Source organism: Gopherus evgoodei, unplaced genomic scaffold, assembly GCF_007399415.2.
Source record: "Gopherus evgoodei ecotype Sinaloan lineage unplaced genomic scaffold, rGopEvg1_v1.p scaffold_31_arrow_ctg1, whole genome shotgun sequence".
In the NCBI taxonomy this organism is placed as follows: domain Eukaryota; kingdom Metazoa; phylum Chordata; order Testudines; family Testudinidae; genus Gopherus; species Gopherus evgoodei.
Window position 1 is genome coordinate 6,134,447 of NW_022059983.1, and position 21,837 is coordinate 6,156,283.

Consider the following 21,837-nt stretch of genomic DNA (forward strand, 5'->3'; position numbering starts at 1 on the left):
AGTGTCTGTACTTTAAGGCAATTGGTTAGTATATTATTCTCAAGCCTCCCCAGGAAAGGGGGTGAAGGGACTTGGGGGAATATTTTGGGGAAACAGGGACTCCAAGTGGCCCTTTTCCCTAGATGTTTGTCTAAATCACTTGGTGGTGGCAATAATACCATCCAAGGACAAAGAAAGGATTTGTATCTTGGGGAAGTCTTAACCTAAGCTGGTAGAAAGTTCAGAGTGGGGAGGGAACCCTGACAGCTGTTATCAACAAAATTTTGGTCCAGTCAAATAACTATTCAAAATCCAATTACTGCATTATCTCTCAGATCTCTCATCTTGATGAGAGGTTATACATACACCAGGTGCCACCAGTCTACAGATCATGGAAGCTTTGCAGACTGAATACCTGTACAGCATGGACCTATCGGATTTATGAGCTAGAGAAAAGCAAATACTAGATTCATAACCCTTGCTTTTATCAAATGAATCATTAGCAGATGTCTCCCCCATACCTACCATCTTTATCCCACGCTCAAAAGACTTTTGGGAAAGGTGAATACTAGTAACCTCGGAGACAGTAAAAGGTTAATTTGGTTCAGCTGACAGATACCAGTACACAAATTTATTTAAGCTACTGAATTTTACCCAAAAGATCATTTAATATCACAACAACAACTTCCTTCCTGTAAAATGGCTTCTGTGTATTTCCATGTCACGAATCAAGAACTAAAGCATTTTCCCTGCTGGCAAAAGAACGACAAAGAGTTTTTTCCCTGTGGAGCACCTCTAATCACTGGCACTCCTGCATCAATTTAAAGATTTCTCCTTCCTTCTACAAGCCCCAGGGACAAAGTAAATCAACTACTAATTTAGGTTGTCTCCTACACTGGTAAAAAGTAGGAAAGCAACATATTACAGGTAGGAAACAATCCTTTAATACTCCCCTTAGAAAGGCTGGAATTAACAAGTGTAAGGCTACCCAGAAAAGATGAGACTGAAGAGACTAAATAATTATGAGCAAAGCCTCACAATGTAGGTAAATACAGTAACTCTTCACTTAACGTTGTAGTTATGTTTTTGAAAAATGCAACTTTACGATGTTAAACGAATCCAATTTTCCCATAAGATTTAATGTAAATGCAGGAGGGTAGATTCCAAGGAAATTTTTTGGGGGCAGACAAAAGGCATTATATACTGTAGAGTACTGTACTGTGGTGAGGAGGTGCCCTGGCTTACCCCTGGGGCTCAGGGCTCAGGGTGCAGGGTCTTGGAGGGTGCTCAAGGTGGGGTGCGGTGTCTGGGAGGGGGCTCAGGGTGGGGGTGCGGGATGAGGCTCAAGGTTTGGACAGGCAGGAGGTCCTTAGAGCACTTACCTGAGGCAGCTCCTGTTTGGTGTAGGAGGTGTGCAGGTGGCTTTGTGCAGCACGACACTGCACCCATGGCTGCAATTCTGGGAGCCCCCCACCCCTGACAGGCAGGGCCACCCAGAATGCAGGGGCTTTGGGGCTGCAGGATCCTGGGCTAAGGGAGCCCCAGGGCACTGGCCTGCAGCTCTAAAGCCCCTCTTAGGAGCCCCCACCCCGCCTACAACTCTTCAATATCTCCCCTCAGGAGCCCTTGCCCTCATCACCATGGTCCCTGAATATCCCTAAATATTACCCCTCTAGAGCCCTCACGTCCCCCCCCACCAACCCTCAATATCACACCTCAAGACAAGAGGTCTGAGTCTGGTAGTTCGCCTCAGAGCCAGAAGCAGTGACTGGACTCTGCACTGTCCCAGCTGCACCAGGGACAGACTGTGTGCCCAGCCCGGGGGACTCTATCTATCTATCTATCTATCTATCTATCTATCTATCTATCTATCTATCTATCTATCTATCTATCTATCCCCATAGACCCCCTCTATCTATCTATCTATCTATCTATCTATCTATCTATCTATCTATCCCCAGACACTCGCTCTATCTATCTATCTATCTATCTATCTATCTATCTATCTATCTATCTATCTATCTATCTATCCCCAGACACCCCCTCTATCTATCTATCTATCTATCTATCTATCTATCTATCTATCTATCTATCTATCTATCTATCTATCTATCCCCAGACACTCGCTCTATCTATCTATCTATCTATCTATCTATCTATCTATCTATCTATCTATCTATCTATCTATCTATCTATCCCCAGACACTCGCTCTATCTATCTATCTATCTATCTATCTATCTATCTATCCCCAGACACCCCCTCTATCTATCTATCTATCTATCCCCACACACCCCCTCTATCTATCTATCTATCTATCTATCTATCTATCTATCTATCTATCTATCTATCTATCCCCAGACACTCGCTCTATCTATCTATCTATCTATCAGCTGATCTTCCAGGAAAGGGTGCGGCTGGAAATTTCCCAGGGCTGCTTTTCTCTGCAGCGTTTGTTTTCCATTTGACTCTGAAGAGGGAAGCAGACAGAGCCCTGCATCGAGGGGTGTGTTGTACTTCGCGGGGAACGTCCTGCTCGCTGGGGTGGCCGGTAGGAGTTTCACGCCCTAGGTGAAACTTCCACCTTACGCCCCACTCCGCCCTGAGGCATCCCCCCCGTGGCAGCTGCCCCACCCTGAGGTGACCCCCGTGGCAGCTCCTCCCCACCCCCGGGGAGCCATGCAGCACCTCCCCACCCCAGCTCACCTCTGCTCCGCATCGTTCCCCAGCACGCCGCCCCCTCTCTAATTCTCCTCCTAGGCTTGCGGTGCCAAACAGCTGATTGGCGCGGCAAGCCTGGGAAAGGGGAGCACTTTCTCAGGACCCTACTCCTTAGCTGGGGGGGGGAGGGAGATATTAGCAGGGCAGGGGGGCACCCTGCTCCCAGGGGAAGCTTGAATCACACGGGGCAGGGGGAGGAACAGAGATGGTTGACTAACCCATGAGCTCACCAGGGTGGGGTATGTCTGGGCTGCGGTCTGTGTGACAGGGCCCCAGTTCTGACTGGGGCTTAGGATACTGCAATGCGGAACTGATCAGTTATGATAATTAGGGATTGTAGCCCTTCCAACCTCCCCGCCCACACACACACACACACACACACACACACACACACACACACACACACACACACACACACACACACTTGGATTTGCAGTGGCATGGGATCCCCATTCACTTTTCCCCCAGGCACAGAGGCACTGGTGTTAGAGTGCGATACCCCATCAGCTCAGGTGTCTCTGCTGGGGTGGTGACGGCAGAGGTCGGCCTGCTTTGCTTCTCCCCATCTGCCCCACACAGAGTTCCCTGCTGGGATGTGGTGAGGAGAGAGATAACACCCCATTCAGGTGCACAGAACAGCTACCCCCCTCAAAGTGATGGGTTCAGGCTCTCTGCAGATACAGGCAGCAGTCCTGCATTAGCTCAAATGTACCTAAATGTAATCACATTTTTGACATCAGTCACTAGGGTTAGGAAATTACTCTCTCTGTTTTAGTAACTGAAAGCTGAGATTATGCGGCAATCAGCTGACAGACGAAGGAATTTACATTTACAATACCTAGGCCTTAAGCCAGCCTTGAGTTCCTACTTGAACTGATGGTTTTAAGTCACCTGTTTATAAACCAACTCAGACTAATGGCGATATCCGTTTCCTTCTCTGCGGCAGATGGAGGCTCTCTCAGCTCTGACGAAGGGCATTGACATTGAGTCAGACCCCAAGGGGGTTTTCAATGCAGCGCTACAGGTGTATGAGAAATTCATGGAGCTTTTCAAGGATGGAGGCCAGGTAGAGGCAGCCTCCAAAGCTCAGGAGGATGTGGAATCTCTGGAAAACACCAAGCTCAACATTGCTGTCACGGGGGAGTCGGGCTCTGGAAAATCCTCTTTCATTAATGCCCTCCGCGGTTTGGGTGCTGAAGATCAAGGTGCGGCTCAGACTGGGGAGATAGAAACAACAACAGAGCCGACGGCTTATCCCCATCCAAGCTACCTGAACGTGATCCTGTGGGACCTGCCGGGGATCGGGGCGATGGATTTTGGACCAGAGAGATACCTCCAAATGGTGAATTTCAGCCGCTATGACTTTTTTGTCATCGTTGCTTCGGAGCGGTTCCGATCCAGCCACGCTGACCTGGCCCGGGAGATCCAGAGGATGGAGAAAAAGTTCTATTTTGTGCGGTGCAAAGTGGATGAAGACTTGGCCAATGCAAGAAGGGCTCATCCTCAAGCCTACGTCGAAGAGAATGTTCTCCAGAGGATCAGGGAAAATGCCAGGAAATGCCTGAGAGACCAGGGAGCCATCAACCCCCAGGTCTTTCTTCTCTCCAACTGGGACTTAGGCCAGTATGATTTTCCCTTGCTGGAGGAGACTCTGGAGAAGGACCTCCCCCATCTACAGAGACTTGCGTTCCTGCTCAGCCTGCCCAACTTCTCTCCGGAAATCATAGAGAAGAAGAAATCTGCTCTGCGTGGGCACTTATGGAAAATATCCCTGGTGTCAGCTTTTATCAATGTCCTTCCCATGGGAAGTGTCTCTCTCTCCTGTGATGTTGGCCTCCTGTTGGTATCCATGATCACCTTCTACAAACAATTCAGCCTTGACGATGACTCCTTAGCTAAGCTGGCCAGGCGGGCTGGGAAGCCTGTCGCAGAGCTCAAGGCTGTTATCATCTCACCACAAGGGGAAGTTCTCACCCGAGATGTATTAATGAAGAAGATTGTCCAGGTTGGGTACGACCTTACCCGCTCAGTCGAACGACTCTTTGACCTCGTCCCAGTGATTAGCACCCTGGGTGCAGCCGGGTTGTCCTTTGCCACGTCCTACTCCATTCTGTCAAACTTCCTGGAGAAGGTGGCTGAGGATGCACAAAGGGTTCGCAAGAAAGCTCTGGAGTAAGATGGGAAAGTGTCAAGATCGAGAAACAGAGATGCCATCGAGCCGAGTCTGACACCTCATTCCCTAGGCCAAGAAACAATAAAGTTAAAACTATCTGAGCTCAAAGGGCTGTCGTGAGGATTAACTCATCTGTATTTGTGAGACACCTGTGTCTACTCTAGAACTATGTCCATGAATCACTAAATTGCAGATATGAACATGCCGTTCCCATTCCAAGATGTTGTTTGAGTTATTGCTGTCTGTTGATGTCAATGGTCTCTCATCTGCAGGAGTGTTGATTTGCACTGCACTGATTCTCTGGCACGGCTGGCGTGTGTTAAATGTCTGCTGGGGAGAGCTGAGTGGATTTTTGTTGGGTCAGTGGCTGAACAAAAACAATCTTTAGAAAAATCCGTTCATTTAGAACCAAAACGGTTTTTAGTTTTTTTCATGACTAAATACAAAAAAATCATTTTGTGTTGAACAAAACATTTTGTTTGCCCCTAGTTGATTTTCTTTCTTTCTTTCTTTCTTTCTTTCTTTCTGTTTCTGGAATTTTTTTTTACCCCTCTGTCCTCCACCATTTTTTTTAGTTAAGTAAGTTTAGCTACATTTCAAAATGAAACACCATTTGAAACCAAAAAGTCAAACCATTAGAAAATGTCAAAACAAACTTAAAAAAAATTAACAGTTTTTAATCAGCCAACATTATTTGTTCTGAATATTGTAATGAGTTTTGGTTACCCTGGAAGTGCCTTCTTCAGCAAATGTACTATTCGACTGAAAAATGTAACCCAAGTCGCCTCCAGGTTACTGGGATTGTGATAGATAAACTATCACAAAGAAAAGGCTTATGGTGCATAAACAACAGCTGACAGAATATGCAAAGCCCAAACCCACCCTGAGATTAGCTTTATTGACCAAGGGACCAGCGGTAAAACAACATAAAGATCAGCTTGGATCTTCTCCTTATGAGTGGCTGCTCCCAGAGTTCCTCCTTCAGCTTTGCTCTGCCCACACCCTAGGTCATCTCTCCTCAGAGACCCACTCCAACCTCCCTTAAACCCAGATGAGTTTCCTATCTAGTGACTCAGCAAAATCCTCGTATTCCTTTCCCAGTAGGATCAATATTTGCTAACAGGGTGGGATGTTCAGATAAACAAATGCTAGTCTGATACATCTCTGTCTTATAGCTAGTGCTTCCAAATATAAGTTCTCTGCAATTTTTTTGTTCTGTCATCATGTTTCATGTAGAAATGGTTTTAGAGTTGAATAAATTCTTATTACATTGGAATCAAGGATCTGTGTCTCTCTAAACTAGACCAGTCACTAATGAACATGCTTACTTGCCAGTGTATAAATATATTTAATTAGTAGAACTGGTTAGAAAATTAATTTTTTCCCCATGAGAAATTTTGAATGCAAGTGTTTGTTCAAAATTTTTTGGTTGGAAGTTTGGAACCAATTCCCACAGAGCATTTTTGTTTTGAATCACCATTTATTTGAAACCAGACTGGAATTTTAGGTCAACATAAACATTTTCATTTTTAAATTTCTTGTGGGAAAACTGACAATATATTGGGGAGAGGAAAGGGCGGGAACGTTGGTGATTGAAACTGGGATAATTGAGGTTAAACTGTGAAAAAAAACACACTTGGAAAAAATCTCTTCCAAGTACTCAGAGAGAGAATTTGCTGAGCAGCTATTCACTTTTCTTGTTTAAAAGGTGATGCACAAGAGTCTGGTGGATTTTGCATCATGTGCGGCCTTTAAATCAAAATAGAACGTCTTTCTAAAAGATACACTCTAGCTCAACCGTGGGCTCGATACAGGAGTAAATCAGTGAACGTCTCTGGCCAGTGTTATACAGATGGTCAGGCTGATGCTCTAATGGTCTCTTCCTGAATCTACAATAAGAAAAGCAAGAGCTGTTTGGGGAATGTAGGTTCTTTTCTCTCCATGAAATTCTATGTGTGTTTGTGTTGGTTTGGGGCAAAATTTTGCATAAAAAATGTTCAGGTTTTTGACAAAATCTTACTATTTTTGGGTGGGGTTATTTTGGATAAAAGCTTGAAAAATATTTGAAAACAGAAATTTCAGTTTCATTGGAAAAGCTACTAGAAAAAACACTGCTGGAAAGTTTTCACCCAGCTCTAATACAAAGCTACTTGGAATTGGGATTCCGAGATTCTGGCCCGACACCTACCTCCAGCAGGTCAACTTTGCCTGCTATGATTTCTTCATCATCTTTGTTTCAGACAGGTTCAAATCTACCCATGCTGACCTGGCCCGGGAGATCAAGAGGATAGGGAAAAAGTTCTACTTTGTGCGTTCCAAGGTGGACATGGACTTGTGTAACGAGAGAAGGAAAAAGAACTTCAGCCAGGAGGGTGTCCTGCAGAGAATCCAAAGTAATTGCATCGAGTCCCTGCAGAGACAAGGGGTGAGCTCCCCACAGGCTTTCCTCATCTCCAGGGGGGAATATGACCAGTACGTGACCCCGGACTGCAAGAAGCTCTAGCAGATGAACTCGATGCTCACAAGAGACATGTTTCCCTTTTGCCCTACCCAGCACTTTCAGACCCATCTTTGACAGGAAGACGGAAGTCCTGCAGGGGCAGGTTAGGGTACAAGCCCACACCATCTCTGCCATTTTTGACCTGGGTCTCTCTATTGCTTGTGATGTTTCCCAGTTGATGGGATGCATGGCGAGTTACTGCCAGAGCTTTGGCTTGGATGACAACTCCCTGGTGAACCTTGCCCAGCAGGTTGGAAAGCCTGTCGTGGACTTGAGAGCTGTGATAAGGTCTCCGTTAGGCAAAGAAATATCTAGTTGTTTTACTTTGAATCTGCTGGCTTGGGCTGGAGATGCTTGCATGACAAGAACCAGACATATCCTCAATGCGATATCATTGGTCAGTAGTTTGGTGGAGTGTGATGGGGTGTTTGCCCCACACTGGCCCATAACGGACACTGTGCAGGAAGTAGCCAGTTAGGGAGGGGCTGCATGGAATAGCCAATTAGGGCCAGGCTGGCCCATATAAGAAGGGCATCAAAGTAGCTTCAGTTACTCTCTGGAGCTCAAGGAGAGAGGACTGGCTGCCTTGCAGTCAGTATGAAGCTAGCACCCTCGACAGAGCCGTGCTGGGCAGGAACAGGGGAGTGAGAGAGAGCTTCTGACCGGCTTCTAAGGCCAGCCTGCTGAGGCCTGAGATAAGCGTGAAGAGGGTGCCGGAGTCATGTGGGAAGTGGCCCCGGGATAATGGACTGCAGTTTCCACTGAGTGAGGGAGTGGTAGGACAGAGATTGCTGGTCCCCAAGGAGGGAGAAACAGTGTGGCAGAGGCACTGAAGAGGATGCTGTGATCCGTGGAGAGACACGGCTCCAGGAACAGAGGTGATGGCAGGTGAGACACCACAGAGGAGGGAGCAGTGCTAATTCCCAGAACAGCCAGCAGGGGGCACTGCAGTGGTAAGTCGCACCCTGTCACACTCACATGAAGGCACAGGTGGCTTTTTTGGGCACATGCAGCGTCCTGCAGCACTTTCTGGATAACGTGGCTGAAGATGCCTAAAGGGTCCTGATCAAGGCATTGGAGGCAGAAGAGGAAAAGTGAGTTTAGGAGCACCACAAGTTCAATAGCCCCCAGGCAGAGACTCTCAAGGGAGCTGGAGACCAGGAACCAGAGTCTCTCACCCCTGGAAAAAGTTATTATGATTAATCACTTGTATTACTGGCAGACGGAGCACTGGACAGGAAATCAGGAGGCGTGGCGTCTGTTCCCAGCTCTACTGCTGGACTGCTTGCTGATCTTGGAGAAGTCACTTCCCTTCTCCCTGTCTCAGTTTCTCAGTCTGCAGAAGCAGGATAATGATACTGACCTCCTTTGCAGAGCGCTTTGAGACCTGAGGATGAAATCTGCCATAGAAGAGCGAGGGACTATTACTGTTATAGTTATTATGATTACAGTAACATGTAGAGATGCCAGTTGTATATCAGTAAACCATTGTGCTAGGCACGATACAGACATGTAAGAAAATGTACTAAAGCAAGACAGGCCAAGAGGAAGACTGGTCTTGTGGTTAATACCCTGGCCTGGAGCTCACAGGACGCCAGTCAAATGGTGGGAAAAATTTCTGGGTCAGAATCTTCACTGGAGTCAATGAGCCGTAGCTCCACTGGAGTCAATGGGACCAGATCCCAGCCGGGGTCAATGGCCTGTAGCTCCACTGGAGTCAGTGGGGCCAGATCCCAGCTGGGGTCAATGGGCTGTAGCTCCATTGGAGTCAATGGGGCCAGATCCTAGCTGGGGGGAATGGACTGTAACTCCATTGAAGTCAGTGGGGCCAGACCCCCAGCTGGGGTCAATCAGCTGTGGTTCCACTGGGGTTCTCAAACATTTTAAGCATTATTAATAATTATTTTACTCTTTAAAATACCAGCTTAATGAGATCGATGGAGTTTTATACCAGAGGTGAACCTGGGCCAATGGTAAAACCAAGTACTTAGCAAGGGTTCAGATGAGAACACAGGCACTGCCCATGTCCCAGCGTGCTCCGGCCTGTGTCATCTCAATAGCTCAGTGGGCTGATGGGTTTGATGAAGGCTGTTTTTCATTGTCCACTAATAGAGTCTGATTTTTTGTTGTTGAAAAAAATCCATAATTGCCAAAAACCAAAATATTTTGTCTTGGAAGGGCAGCTGCAATACCTCATGGGAGCTGTCGCTCATTTCCCTCATGTCCCCTTTCTCTTCTATGGGTGAGGATACCTGACTGGACTACATTCCTCGTGATGCACTATGGTGAGAGGTTCTGTTCATTTTCTGCCTCGCTCTCTCTCCAAGAGGGGAAAAGTGTGGTGCATTATGGGAAACGTAGTCCAACCCTGGTCTATAATAGCAAATGGGGGGCTTGAGGCACCTAAACAACAACTCCCATGAGGCATCACAAAAGCATTTCCAAAACAAAATATTTTGGTTCATGATTTTTTTAGCAAACATTTTTTTTTTTGCAGATCCCTTCCATTTTCTAACCATAGTTATTAATTATGTGTATTAGTGCTCAGCATAATGAGGCCCCGATCTGGGATCTGATACCAATCATGGCCTCTGATACTATGGAGACGCTGGTCTCAGTTGGGGTTTGTGCAGCATGCGGTAGAGTGGAGGCCCCAATCTTGGTCTGGTTCTGTGCAGCCCCTGGCAGAGTGGGGGCTCTGATTCTGGGGGGCACCTCTGCAGTGACAGCGCGCTAAGCTCAAGTGGGGTCATTTCTGTAAATTAAATAATTAATAATCATAATTAATAATATTGGACAACTTAGACAGTCCCTGTTCAGTGCCCTAACAACTGGACTGCAGCTGGTTGGGTGAAGATAAGCATGACTAGCATCTTTTTCTTCTCTTCCCCCAACCCCCAGGGAGATGGCGGCTACAGAAGAGACATCAAGGAGCCTATTTCAAGATCTGGATGTTAAAGTCCCTGGTATGTCCGAGAAGGATCTTGAAGAGCTAAAGGCTGCCATTGAAACAGGGAACCTTTCGGAAGCAGCTCAAAAAGCACAGGAGGCCCTGGAGCTGTCAAAAAACACCAACCTCAACATCGCCATCACGGGGGAGTCGGGATCTGGGAAATCGTCCTTCATCAACGCCCTGCTGGGCTTAGCCGACGATGATGAAGGAGCGGCAGAGGTTGGCATCACAGAAACAACAACAGAGCGAATCGCTTATCTGCATCCCACGCTCCCCAATGTGAAGATGTGGGACCTTCCTGGGATCGGGACTCCAAGTTTCCGGCCTGACACCTACCTTCAGCAGGTCAGCTTTGCCCACTATGACTTCTTCATCATTGTCACTTCGAAGTGCTTCAGATCCTGTAACGCAGACCTGGCCCAGGAGATCCAGAAGATGGGGAAGAAGTTCTACTTTGTGCGCTCCAAAGTGGACGAGGACCTGAGAAACGAAAGTAGAAAAAGAAACTACGACCAGGAGACCACCTTGCAGAAAATCCGAGACGACTGTGTGGAGAAGCTGAGGAGTGAAGGGGTAAACTCCCCGCAGGTTTTCCTCATTTCCAGGTGGGAATTTGACCAATACGATTCTCCCCAACTGCAGGAAACTCTAGCCAATGAACTGGACTCTCACAAGAGACACATTTTCCTCTTGGCGCTTCCCAACATCTCTAGGCCAATCCTGGATAAGAAAAAAGAAGCCCTGAAGAACCAGATCTGGAAACGAGCCCTGAAGTCATGCGCTATTGCGGCTGTTCCTATCCCCCACCTCTCTGTCTCATGTGATGTTGACAACCTGGTGGAATCCATGACCGAGTACTGCAAAGTCTTCGGTTTGGATGAAGAATCCCTCGATAGACTCTCCAAACAGGTCAAGAAACCCGTGTCTCAGTTGAAGGGTGTGATCAAGACCCCATTGGCCAAGGAACTATCAAGAGAAGATGCTTTGGAGCTGCTGGGCCAGGTTTCAGGTAGAGCAATGAGGCCACATCTCTATGTGCCTTTTATATCACCTGAGCCTACTGATCCTGCCTGGGAGCGAAGGGACAAGGCGATGGCTGAAATCACAATAAATTTTAAAAAGTACATAAGCCTCTTACCAGTGTGTGGAACCCTCCTAGCTGCAGAGATCTCGTTGCTAGCCACATTCTACGCCCTGCATTCCTTTCTGGAAGGTGTTGCTGGGGATGCTCACCTGGTGCTCACCGAAGCTCTGGAGGTGGCAGAGAAAAAGTCAGTTTAGTGGCACCAAGGAGGATGGTCTTGCAGTCAGAGTGTTGGAGTGTGACTCAGGAGCCATCGGTTGTGTTCCTAGTTCTACCAAAGCCTGCCTGTGTGAGCTTTATCACATCTAGTCATCTCTGTGCCTCAGTTTCCCTTGCCTATAACATGAGGAGAGTAATATTTTGTAGACTTTGTAAACTGGTTGGGGCCAGAAGTCACCTATTACAGGACAGGAACAACAAAGAAAGTAACAGAACACCACTAGCTGTCACCTACAGCCTGCAACTAAAACCTCCCCAGCACATCATCAAGGATCTATAACCTATCCTGAAGGACAATCCCTCACTCTCATAGAGATTGGGAGACAGGCCAGTCTTCACTTGCAGACAGCCTCCCAACCCGAAGCAAATACTCACCAGCAACTACACACCACATAACAGAAGCACTAACCCAGGAGCCAATCCCTGCAACAAACCCCATTGCCAACTCTGTCAGCATATCTATTCAAGGGACACCATCATAGGACCTAACCACATCAGCCACACCATCCGGGGCTCATTCACCTGCACATCTACCATTGTGACATATGCCATTATGTGCCAGCCGGACAGTCTCTACGCAAAAGAATAAATGGACAGAAATCAGACATCAGGATTGTAACATTTGAAAACCAGTCAGAGAACACTTCAATCTCCCTGGACACTCAATAACAGACCTAAGAGTGGCCATTCTTCAACAAAACAACTTCAAAACCAGACTCCAACAAGAAACTGCAGAACTGGAATTAATTTGCAAACTGGACACCATCAAATTAGGCCTGAATAAAGATGGTAGTGGATAAGTCACTACAAAAAGTAATTTTCCCTCTGCTGATACTCACAACTCCCATCTTTTCATGTGCTATAATATATATTCTGCTTACTGTATTTTTCACTCCATGCATCCAATGAAGTGGTTTTTAGCCCACGAAAGCTTATGTTTATGCTTGAGCTTATGCCCAAATAAATTTGTTAATCTCGTGTTGTTTTTGCTGATACAGACTAACACAGCTACCCCTCTGAAATGTGTCTCCCTCTATGTCTGTGCAGCGCCTGGCAGAACGGGGCCCAGATCTGACTCAGGATTGTAGAGATATGTTTGTTGAGGATTATAATTTAGAGACGCTCCCACATAATGGACTGTATTATGAGTGCAGGCATTTAGTGATGCACCCTGGAAGCTGAGTTGAGAACCCAGTATCGCTGGGCACAGCAGGTCACCACAGACAGAAACTCTCTAGTTTGTTTTATTAAAAATTGCATTCCTGTGTCATTCACTGGTTTGTATGAGGAGACTGCAGTCATCGTGAAAGTAACGCCTGTGTTTGAAACTGAAAGCAGAGGCTAAGGGAGTGGAGCAGCAAACAGAGAAGAACAAAGGCTTGTGTATGTATTTTAAGAGCACAATAGTAGCTTGACTAGTTAAGAAGGGATAAAAAGCCAAAAATGGATGTGCTGCAATCTCCATCCAGTCTGCGGTTGTCAGGCAATGTTGTAGAGAACTGGAAATAATTCCTACACAGATTTGAATTGTATTTAACAGCCATGGGGCAGAGGAGAAAAAAATATAAAATCTAACAATCACATCTTTTTGCATGTTGTCGCAGGGGGCATTGGATATTTATAACAACTTTATGTTTGAAAAAGGTGAAAGCATGATGTTTTATAAAATACTGACTGAATCTGAGGAACATTGCATGCTAAAAAGCAATGAAACCTTTGAGAGAAAGAGATTTTTAAATATGCATGCAAAAAATGGAGGGCACCACAGAGCAATATGTCACAGAATTAAGGAAACTCAGTAACACCTGTGAATTTGGTGAATTGGCAGAATCTCTGATCAGAGAGAGAATCATTTGTACACTAAAAACAAGGTGTTAAGAGACCGACCAATCTGAGAAGGAGATTTAACTTTAGAGAAAGCTCTGCAGAGCTGCAGGGCAGAAGGAAGACAGAAAGCACAAGCCAAAAAGCTGAATTGACCAGAAGGGGTTATTCATGGACTAAGTACAAAAGAATCGAGCCAGAACAGGTCAAATCCCAACGTGGAACCACTTGCTCTGAAAACCACTGCTGGGGGGCAGGCTGAGTAAAGAGTTATGTGTAGGGTTACCATATTTCAAGTTTCCAAACAGGACAGTGTGGGAGAATAGTTGGGGAGTGCCGGAGAGATTGTTTGGGGGGTGTTGCGTGTTGGAGGTGTCTGGGTGTACTGGGTGGGAATATTTGGGGGGTGCTGGAGAGGCTCACTCTCGAGGTGGGGGGCAGTGTCGTTGCCTGTCATGGTGGCGGGCGCAGGCCCGGGATGCAGTGCTTGCCTGTCAGTCAGCACCTTCCTATGGGCGTCTCCCCGTGTCCAGAGCGGGGAGCTGGGCCGGGCCTGTCACCCCTCCCAGCCGGGCCGGGCTCTGAGGCACAGGTTGGGCAGGCGGCTCTGCTTACTGGGCAGGGCAGGCGGGATCCGGCAGCTGGGGCTGCAGGGGAGGGACCAGTCGGGGCACTGAGGTGGATCTTTCTCGGCTGCAGTGAGCAAGGAAACCGACATATGGTCACCCCGCCCTCCAGGAGCCCCTGCCTTCCCTTCCCTTCCCTTGCCCCTCAATATCCCCCCACTGCCCCTCAATTTCCCCATCAGGAGCCCCCGCTGTCCCCCCTCATGGTCGCTCTAACCCCCCCAGCAGCCCCTGCCATCTCCCCATGGTCCCTCAATATCCACCCCCTGGAGCCCCCAATACTCCCTCTATCTCCCCATAGCTTATCCTGGTATCTCCCTTGTTGCACTTCCAACAGTCCAAAGGATTTGGGGGAAAAGTGCTGTGAGGTGGAGCAGCCTCTCTATCTGTTCTTGTGTTCCCGCCTTTTCCAGATTTCCTTAGTAAGGTCCCCTGGGTACAGCCCCATGGTCTCCAGCCCGGCACAGCCGCAATCGGGACAGACCCCTAATGGACACAGCCCCTAAGTCCCTAGCTCTGGCCCTCTCCGTCCCCTTCTCCTCCCCTCCCACAGATCTGCCCCCTCCGTGGTCTCCAGGCTCTCTTGGCCCCTGCTGGGCTCCCTCCCTTCTCAGGACGTCCGGCTCCATCCTTGGGACTCTCTTCCTCGCTCTCTCCCGATATCCTGCCCTTGACTCTCCCCCCAGTTCTCTCTTCCCACCTAGGGTCTCCTTATTTCTCTGCCTCCCCCTCTTAACTCTACCTCCCAGCCCTCCTTCAGGTGTCCCTTCCCCACACTGGAGTTCCCCTCTTTCTCCTCCTCCTTATGATCCCCACCTTAGCGGTTCTGCCCCCAGCACCCTCCTTCCCTTGGCATCCCATCTTCCACCCCAGGACTTTCCCCCATTGCTGAGTGACCTCAACTCTTAGCTTACTAGCATCCAGCCACTTCCCCACTCTGTGCCACTGGGTGTGTCGCCACTCGCATAACCCCAGACCCAAACACTGGCCCATTCTGCCTCCAGCCCCACCCCACTCCCCCTTTACTTTCTCACATGGACCCATCACTGCCCTGTCACAACTCCTCAGCCTTTGCACCTGTCAGTTCCCGAGCACCAGAGATGTCTTCCCGCAGCACCTCCTTGTTCCTCTCTGCACCCAGATTCCAGCTTCACCGCAAGCCCCCAAATACTCACTAATTAATTCTGTGTCCCACCAACCCCACATCTGCCAGATCACTCCCTTGCACGCCCCGACCGACACACAGCTATGCTGATTTAACTTTCAAGTGTGGGAACGGTTCCTTAAACTCCTACGTCGAGTGAGATCAGGCTTGGGGATGGGGCACTCTCAGGACTTTTGATATTTTCAATGTCCTGTAATTCTCGAGTGTTTGAGAGCGAAGTCACTGGGGTCCTCGCTGACCCGGTGTTCCTAGCAATGGGCAGTGGGTGAAGTTTCCCCTTGGGGAGACTAGCCCCCGACCTGCCTCTTCAGGCTGAGGCCCCACCTCTTCTCGTTGCTCTCAGCCCCCTCTGTGGCCCCGGCCAGAAGGCAGGGGGTGGGGCTGAGACCCGGCCACCTCCCCACTATGGCCCTGGCCAGGGTGGAGGAGGTCTGAGAGCTTGGTTCAGCTCTCAGCCCGGTTGGGACCATGGCAGACCTTTCGTCCCTGGCCAGAGCTCGGAGCCCTTCTTCCATTCCACCCCTTCTGCCCATGGCCAGACCCCATTTGACGCTTCCCACAGCCTCAACCCTGGTCCGCTTATGGCCCTGCCCCGTTCCACCCCTTCCCCCTGTGCAGTAATCTGCCACAGCCCCCCCAACCTCGCTTTCCAGCCAGCCAGTTATCCCCAAAGAGGTTCATAGATTCTTAGGCCAGAAGGGGCCTTTGTGACCTCCTGGATAACACAGGTCAGAGAATGTCTCCAAAATAATCCCTGCAGCAGATCTTCTAGAAAAACTTCCCATCTTTGGTTAAAAGTTGCCAGCGATGGAGAATCCACCACGCCCCTGAGTAAGTCGTTCTGATTGTTAATTACTCTCACTGCAGTTAAAAAGCCCAGAGCCCCCACAACGTAGGTGCCTTAGGGGCATGTGTATAAGTGACTGGGGCACTCAGGAGGGCTTAGACACTGATTCGAGGTCTAGGGCGGCTCAAGACAAGAGGTCTGAGTCTGGTAGTTCACCCTAGAGCCCCGAGCCAGCAGCAGTGACTGGACTCTGCACTGTCCCAGTGGCTCACAAACACACTGGGGGGACCCAGTAGTTGGGTCTACTGACAACAGACCCCTGGCTGCACAGTGGGTGACAGCAGGGCCTATTTGTAACACCTTCCTCTAGTCTCTAAGAGCCAGAGTTTGGATTAAACACAGAAGCAGGAGGTTTAAGAGCCTTTCCAGTTTTTTGTTAGTGTTAATTATGACTCTGGGTAGTCTTGATACCCATATAACTATCCAGTGCAAATCTGCAGGGCTGAGGGGGAGATGGAGTCAAAGCCAGGGTCCAGCTGATGCCCCTCACTCCGTGTTTTCCTAAGAGCCACAAAAATCAGATGCACAAAGTGTCAGATCCAGCTGACTGGGAGTTTATTAAAAGACAAAAGTATTGCGCTAAGATCTGCAGTGATGACAAAACCACAAGCAGCGAATACACAGAGCAAAGAGATGCAATCCCATGAATTACTGACTGTGGAATATAGAGCAAATAATTTGCGATAGGCTGGTGCGTGGCATCATATGAACCAATCGTCATCAGAGCCCGACACATCGCGGTTACAAACTGCAAATCCCAGGTGAGTCTGAGCGATGTGGGGGGTGATTCCCTGACCCCAGGCCAATCTAAACTCCACATTAAACAAACACGTCAGCACCAAAACCACCATCAGCAGCAGCTCAGACTGCAGCTCGGGCCCATATGAAAAATCTCACTTCAGCAATTTAACTCTTAATCCTCTGATATGGGATTAGCAGACGGATACTTCCTAGCCCTACTCAGGATACAACTTAGCGTGAGGATGGCAAACGGAGAAAAGAATCTTTAGCGAACCTCTGGTAAGAGATCTGTTAAATGGATGTGCCTGGAAGGCCAGATCCCCAGAGTGGGTCAATGGGATTGGATCAGTGGAACTAGGTGCATACTGAGGATCTGTGCTCGGGGGTTTCTAACCAAGTCTGTTGGAGTTCAGGGATCTGCATTAGAGCAGCGTTGAGCTGAAAGCTGAGTCCATGGGAGCTGAGCAGGATAGAGGCTCAGGTCAGTGTCTTATTGCTCAGAAGTCGATTTTTAATCGTGTCCTTTTAATTAATTGTGTTCAAGTGCTCGGGGTGGAGCTGGTCCAACCCAGCACTGAATGACAAAGGGAAAAGGACTCAGGAAAAGAACAAAAGCTGGAAGGAACTGGTTCTGGTTCAACTATTTTCTGATCACGTTTTGCACTGTGATAACAGCTCTGCTGGCTGCTCATGGTCAGACTGCACCGGTTTACACTGCATACAGGAGGCCACATCCTCAGCTGGACTCAAGGAATCTTCACCGATTTACACAGAGAAAATTAAAGTATATTTTACAAATCTTGTCCGATGTTTTTAATTAACATAGACCAGGACTTTTTGAGCTGGTATTTGCCCTGTTGCTGTCTCTCAACTTTCCCATCTGGGGCCTGGCTTAACAAAATTAGGGGATGAAGGAACTGTATCTCAGTTTTGCCAAACTCTGGAGATATTTTTCAGTGTTCTTTCTTTTGTTGCATTAGATTTGAGTACAGAAGAATCTGCCATTGTCCCCTGGTTGGCTCCAAGCTCCATCTGCCAGAGGCGTGTATCCAGTTTCCTGGTCTTTTGTTGCTGTTATTCATTTGTTTTCTCTTGTGTCTCCAATGCCTTGATCAGGACTCTTTGGGCATCTTCAGCAACACCACCCAGAAAGCTGTTCAGCATTCTGTATGTCACTGTGAAAGACCTCTCTGCAGCAAATATGGTCCCAACCACCGGTATCATGCTGACAAAACGTTTAACTACCATTAGACCTTCCCCTGTAGCCTCAGTCAGCAGCTCCTCAGCCTTTTCTTTTGAGATCTTGTTGTCCAATGGGGACTTGATCACGTTCTTCAGCTCAGCGACAGGCTTCCGAACCTGGCTAGCGAGTGTAATGAGGGAAATGTCATCCAGCCCAAAGCTCTCATAATACTCCCTCATGTTATCCACCAAGATGCCAACGTCGCACTTCACCGAGAGAACCGGGAGAGAAACAGCTGCGATGGCGCACGACTTCAGGGCTTGTTTCCAGATCTGTCTCTGCAAAACCTTTTTCTTCTTTTCCAAGATTGGTTTGCAAAGGTTGGGCAGGGCCAGGAGGAAAATGTGTTTCTTGTGACTTTCCAGTTCCTTCAGCAACATTTTCTGCAGTTTGGGAGAATCATATTTGTGAAATTCTTTGCTCGACACCAGGAAAACCTGCGGGGAGCTCATCCCTTCTCTGCACAGGTGTTTGATGCAGTTGTTTCTGATTTGCTCCAGGGTTCTCTCCTCATTGAAGCTCTTTTTGTCTTTCTCATTGGACAGGTCGAAGTCCACCTTGGAGCGCACAAAGTAAAACTTCTTCCCCATCTTATGGATCTCCTGGGCCAGTTTGGCGTGGTTGGCTCTGAACCGCTCCGAAGCAATGATGATGAAGAAGTCATAGCGATTGAATGTCACCTGCTCCAGGTAAGTATCTGACTGAAAATCTGGGGTCCCAATCCCCGGCAGGTCCCAGAAGATCACATTGGTGTACTTGGAATGCTGGTACGGCATTGGTTCTTTGGTTGTCTCTACCACCCCAGTCTCAGCTGATCCTTCATCCTCATCTCTCAGGCCCCGGAGGGCATTGAGGAAGGACGATTTCCCGGTTCCTGATTCCCCTGTAATTGCAATGTTGAGCTCAGTTTTTTTAAGCAGCTCGTCAGACCTCTGCACCACACATGCTGCTCCTGACAGGTCTCCTGCTTCGATGGCAGCCTTAATCTCATCAGTTTCCTGCTCCGAAAGACCAGGCAGTGTATTTCTGTCTTTTGTAAATACATTACCGAAGAGAACGTTTAGTTGTTCCATCCTCCTATGGAAAAAAACACCCCAAATTAAGTGTCAGTCTTAGTCTTATTGCTCTCTCAGAATAAGTCACCCAGAATTGTAACATGCAGTGAGTAAAAAAGAATGTTACATAATGGACAGAACACTAGACTTGGACTCAGTTTCCCCATCTGTAAAATAGGGGTAATGGAAAGCACTTTAGACTACAGATGGAAAAGCATGATGGAAAAGCCAGGTATCATTATTTCAGAGGTGTCCCATACTTCCCATGGGGCTGGCATGCTCCCCGCTTTACCCAGCACCTCAGAGAGCTGACAGTTCTTGTCCAGTTCCTGATTGAAGCCATAGTCCATGTCACCCGCAGCGTAGCCTGTTTGCCCTATTTCCCCACACTGCCCTCCAGCTGCTGGGCCTCCCCCTTTGAAACACCTCTTCTCAACCCTAACAGCTGGCCCAGGGTTGGCATTAAGCCTCAAGCTGCTGGTTCACCCTCGACAGGGATAGGGTTTGTTGGCCCCGTCACAGAGCCACGTCTGCTGCAGACAGATGTGTAGAGTCTCTTCCCTGATTGGGGGTAGGGGACTCTGCACCTCCACCCGATGGCTAAGGGTGACGTATCTGGGTGTGAGGGGAGGGAAAAGGAGGCATCTGTACCCTTCCCCCACAGACACCCCTCTTCCCTTCAAATCCTCCCCATGCTGGTTTCCCCTCTGCTGCCTCCCCAGTCAGGGGCAGGGACCCCCAAGCCTTCACCTTCCCCATGCGGTGCCCAGCCATGGGGCAGAGCCTCCAGACTCCCCCTTCCTGCCCATTCCCCCCGATTCTGCTGATTCAGGTCAGAGCTGCGCAGTAGGAGATATTGGAGGAGGGTTCAGCTGTGCCCATCCAAAGCCCTATGTCTTCATGGGCCCCCATCTCTGTCCCTCCTTCCAAAAATGCCCTCGCTGACTCCACTTCTGTCCCTGCCTCCTCTTCCCTGGTCCTCAGCCCTGACAATGCCTGCCCCACCCCCAGGCCCAGGGTATGCTGGGCAGGCAGAGAGATGGGAGACAAGGATGGAGAGAGCCGGGCTGTGGGCCATGGGGTGCTGGAAAATGATCTTTCAAAAAAAGCCAAGGAAATGGACTGCCCCCAAAGTTTGTAGGTGCAGCGTTAAGGTGGCCTGGAGGTGCCTTTCCAGAACATGGAAAGTGGCTAAACGTAAACCTCTGACAATCGGGATGTGATGAGTTAAAGATACACCCCAGCCCCACAATGCAACCTTCATTCTGCTGCTGTCACTTACGCCTCCAGGATCTGCAGGGCTCCCTGTCCTTATGCCACCAGCCCGCCCATATTCCCCACAGCTAGAAGGCCCTGTGCACAGCTACTGCTGCAGCATATTGTGCTCAGCGTTGGATCTCATGGTACGTCCACCCCTCTCCTCACCTCACAGCAACAGCTCAGCCCCGTGCTCCAGCGACTCGTCCTTCCTTCAGCCCGGCTGCACCTGCCCCAGCGAACAAGGTGTGTGCAGATGGGTGCTGGAAATCAAAACTGGAACTCAGCGCAAACAACGACATTCCTTTCAGTTTGGGCACCACCCTTGCTCAACAAATCCCAGGTTGCCAATTTCAGGGAGGCGGTTAAGGTTGCTACTGATCTCCTACCCCCTGTGTTTGCACTCCATAGTCCACACGGTTCAACTCTGACCTACCACACAACCTGCTGCTGTGGTCAGAGGCCTCCATTGTTTGCAGCTGTTCTACAGCAAAGAGACTTAACTGCTCTCTCCATTGAGCCTGAAAGCGAGTGCTGGGCTTTGATGGGCAGCCCTGGCTCCCGTCCTCCCGTTTCTAACCACTGTACCCCACTCCCCTTTGTACACAACCCCACCGGTGTCTGGCACCCATTGCCCTTCTGGGGAAGCAATGCTGTAATCGATATTCAGGGTGAAAGCTGAATCGATGCTGTGAGAGCTGGGGCTGATTTCTGCAAGGAATCCCTGCACCAGTTAGTGCAACTGCCCTGAACGCAGTGAGGGCCACTGGAGCAAATGTTACTGAACAAGGAAACACAAGTCTTTGGGTGATGACGCGCCGCAAACAATGACACATTTACTTCAGCGATATCTACGCCGCCCGCAGACCTAAACCAACACCTCCCTGAACGACGTTAGCTGTGACCACGGGAACCCTCGTCCGCTGGCATGGCTGGGTTTGCACTGGGGCTTTTGTCAACACAGCTATGACCGACAGCAGTGGGATTTTTTCATGTCCTTGACTCATGCTCAAACCCAGTGTCGTGGTTTTTCTCTGTAGTCTACCCACAGGGTGTTCCCAGCGGAGCTTGCCCATTGACTGTCGGCAATGGAGGTGGAAAGCTGGTGGAAGCAGCTCTGAGCATGACCCTGAGGAGAACCTGGAGATGGAGCCTCTGGAGCAGAGATCTCACTGTAGTCAGGCTGGGGGCATGTGTAGTTCATTGGCATGCAAATGATAGACAGCCGAAGGAGGTGTCATTTCAGTTGTACACATCCACAGAATCACAATTTCAGTGGTTTCCCCTCTGCAGCACGGGGGAAGAGGGAAAGAAATCTCTGTCCCCCAGCTCCAGGTGCTCCACTTGGTGGAAATTTTGATAATACAGCATTGCTGGAAATGGGACTAGTTGGGTATCACTGAAAAGCCCTTTCTCCCCAGACACCCCTCTAGCTTCATAGACTCATAGCAG

The 21,837-nt window shown here is 48.8% G+C and overlaps 3 protein-coding genes across 9 annotated transcripts in view; 2 read left to right on the forward strand and 1 right to left on the reverse strand.

Moving 5' to 3' along the window:
• LOC115640616 (interferon-inducible GTPase 5-like) overlaps positions 1–21,837 on the forward strand; it is a 34,753-nt gene that overhangs the window by 1,331 nt on the left and 11,585 nt on the right. For 2 of the 4 annotated variants that reach the window (XM_030543509.1, XM_030543508.1), the window contains exon 2: positions 3,645–4,893. The exons of 1 other annotated variant lie outside the window; for it this stretch is intronic. In XM_030543509.1, the coding sequence (XP_030399369.1) occupies positions 3,645–4,874 (1,230 nt within the window). In that variant the 3' untranslated portion in view covers positions 4,875–4,893. Of the gene's footprint in view, positions 1–2,507; positions 2,529–3,644; positions 4,894–21,837 lie in introns of those variants that run through there. One more of the 4 variants, XM_030543510.1, reaches the window with a different exon arrangement.
• LOC115640612 (interferon-inducible GTPase 5-like) lies at positions 5,153–11,871 on the forward strand. Of its 3 annotated transcripts, none has more exons than XM_030543501.1 (2): positions 5,153–5,230; positions 10,273–11,871. In XM_030543501.1, the coding sequence occupies exon 2, from the start codon at positions 10,277–10,279 to the stop codon at positions 11,603–11,605; it is 1,329 nt and encodes a 442-aa protein (XP_030399361.1). In that variant the 5' UTR covers positions 5,153–5,230; positions 10,273–10,276; the 3' UTR covers positions 11,606–11,871. The 3 variants fall into 3 exon arrangements, with proteins under 3 accessions (XP_030399361.1, XP_030399362.1, XP_030399363.1); XM_030543502.1 differs by lacking the exon at positions 5,153–5,230 and adding an exon at positions 7,112–7,296; XM_030543503.1 differs by lacking the exon at positions 5,153–5,230 and adding an exon at positions 8,350–8,465.
• Positions 12,292–20,447, reverse strand: LOC115640615 (interferon-inducible GTPase 5-like). 2 transcript variants are annotated; one of them, XR_003997904.1, is made up of 2 exons: positions 17,062–20,447; positions 12,292–12,301 (listed from the first exon to the last, which is right to left on the reverse strand). XR_003997904.1 is itself a non-coding variant. In XM_030543507.1 (1 exon), the coding sequence occupies exon 1, from the start codon at positions 19,144–19,146 to the stop codon at positions 17,905–17,907; it is 1,242 nt and encodes a 413-aa protein (XP_030399367.1). In that variant the 5' UTR covers positions 19,147–20,447; the 3' UTR covers positions 16,623–17,904. The 2 variants fall into 2 exon arrangements, 1 of the variants encoding a protein (XP_030399367.1); XM_030543507.1 differs by lacking the exon at positions 12,292–12,301 and having other exon boundaries at positions 16,623–20,447.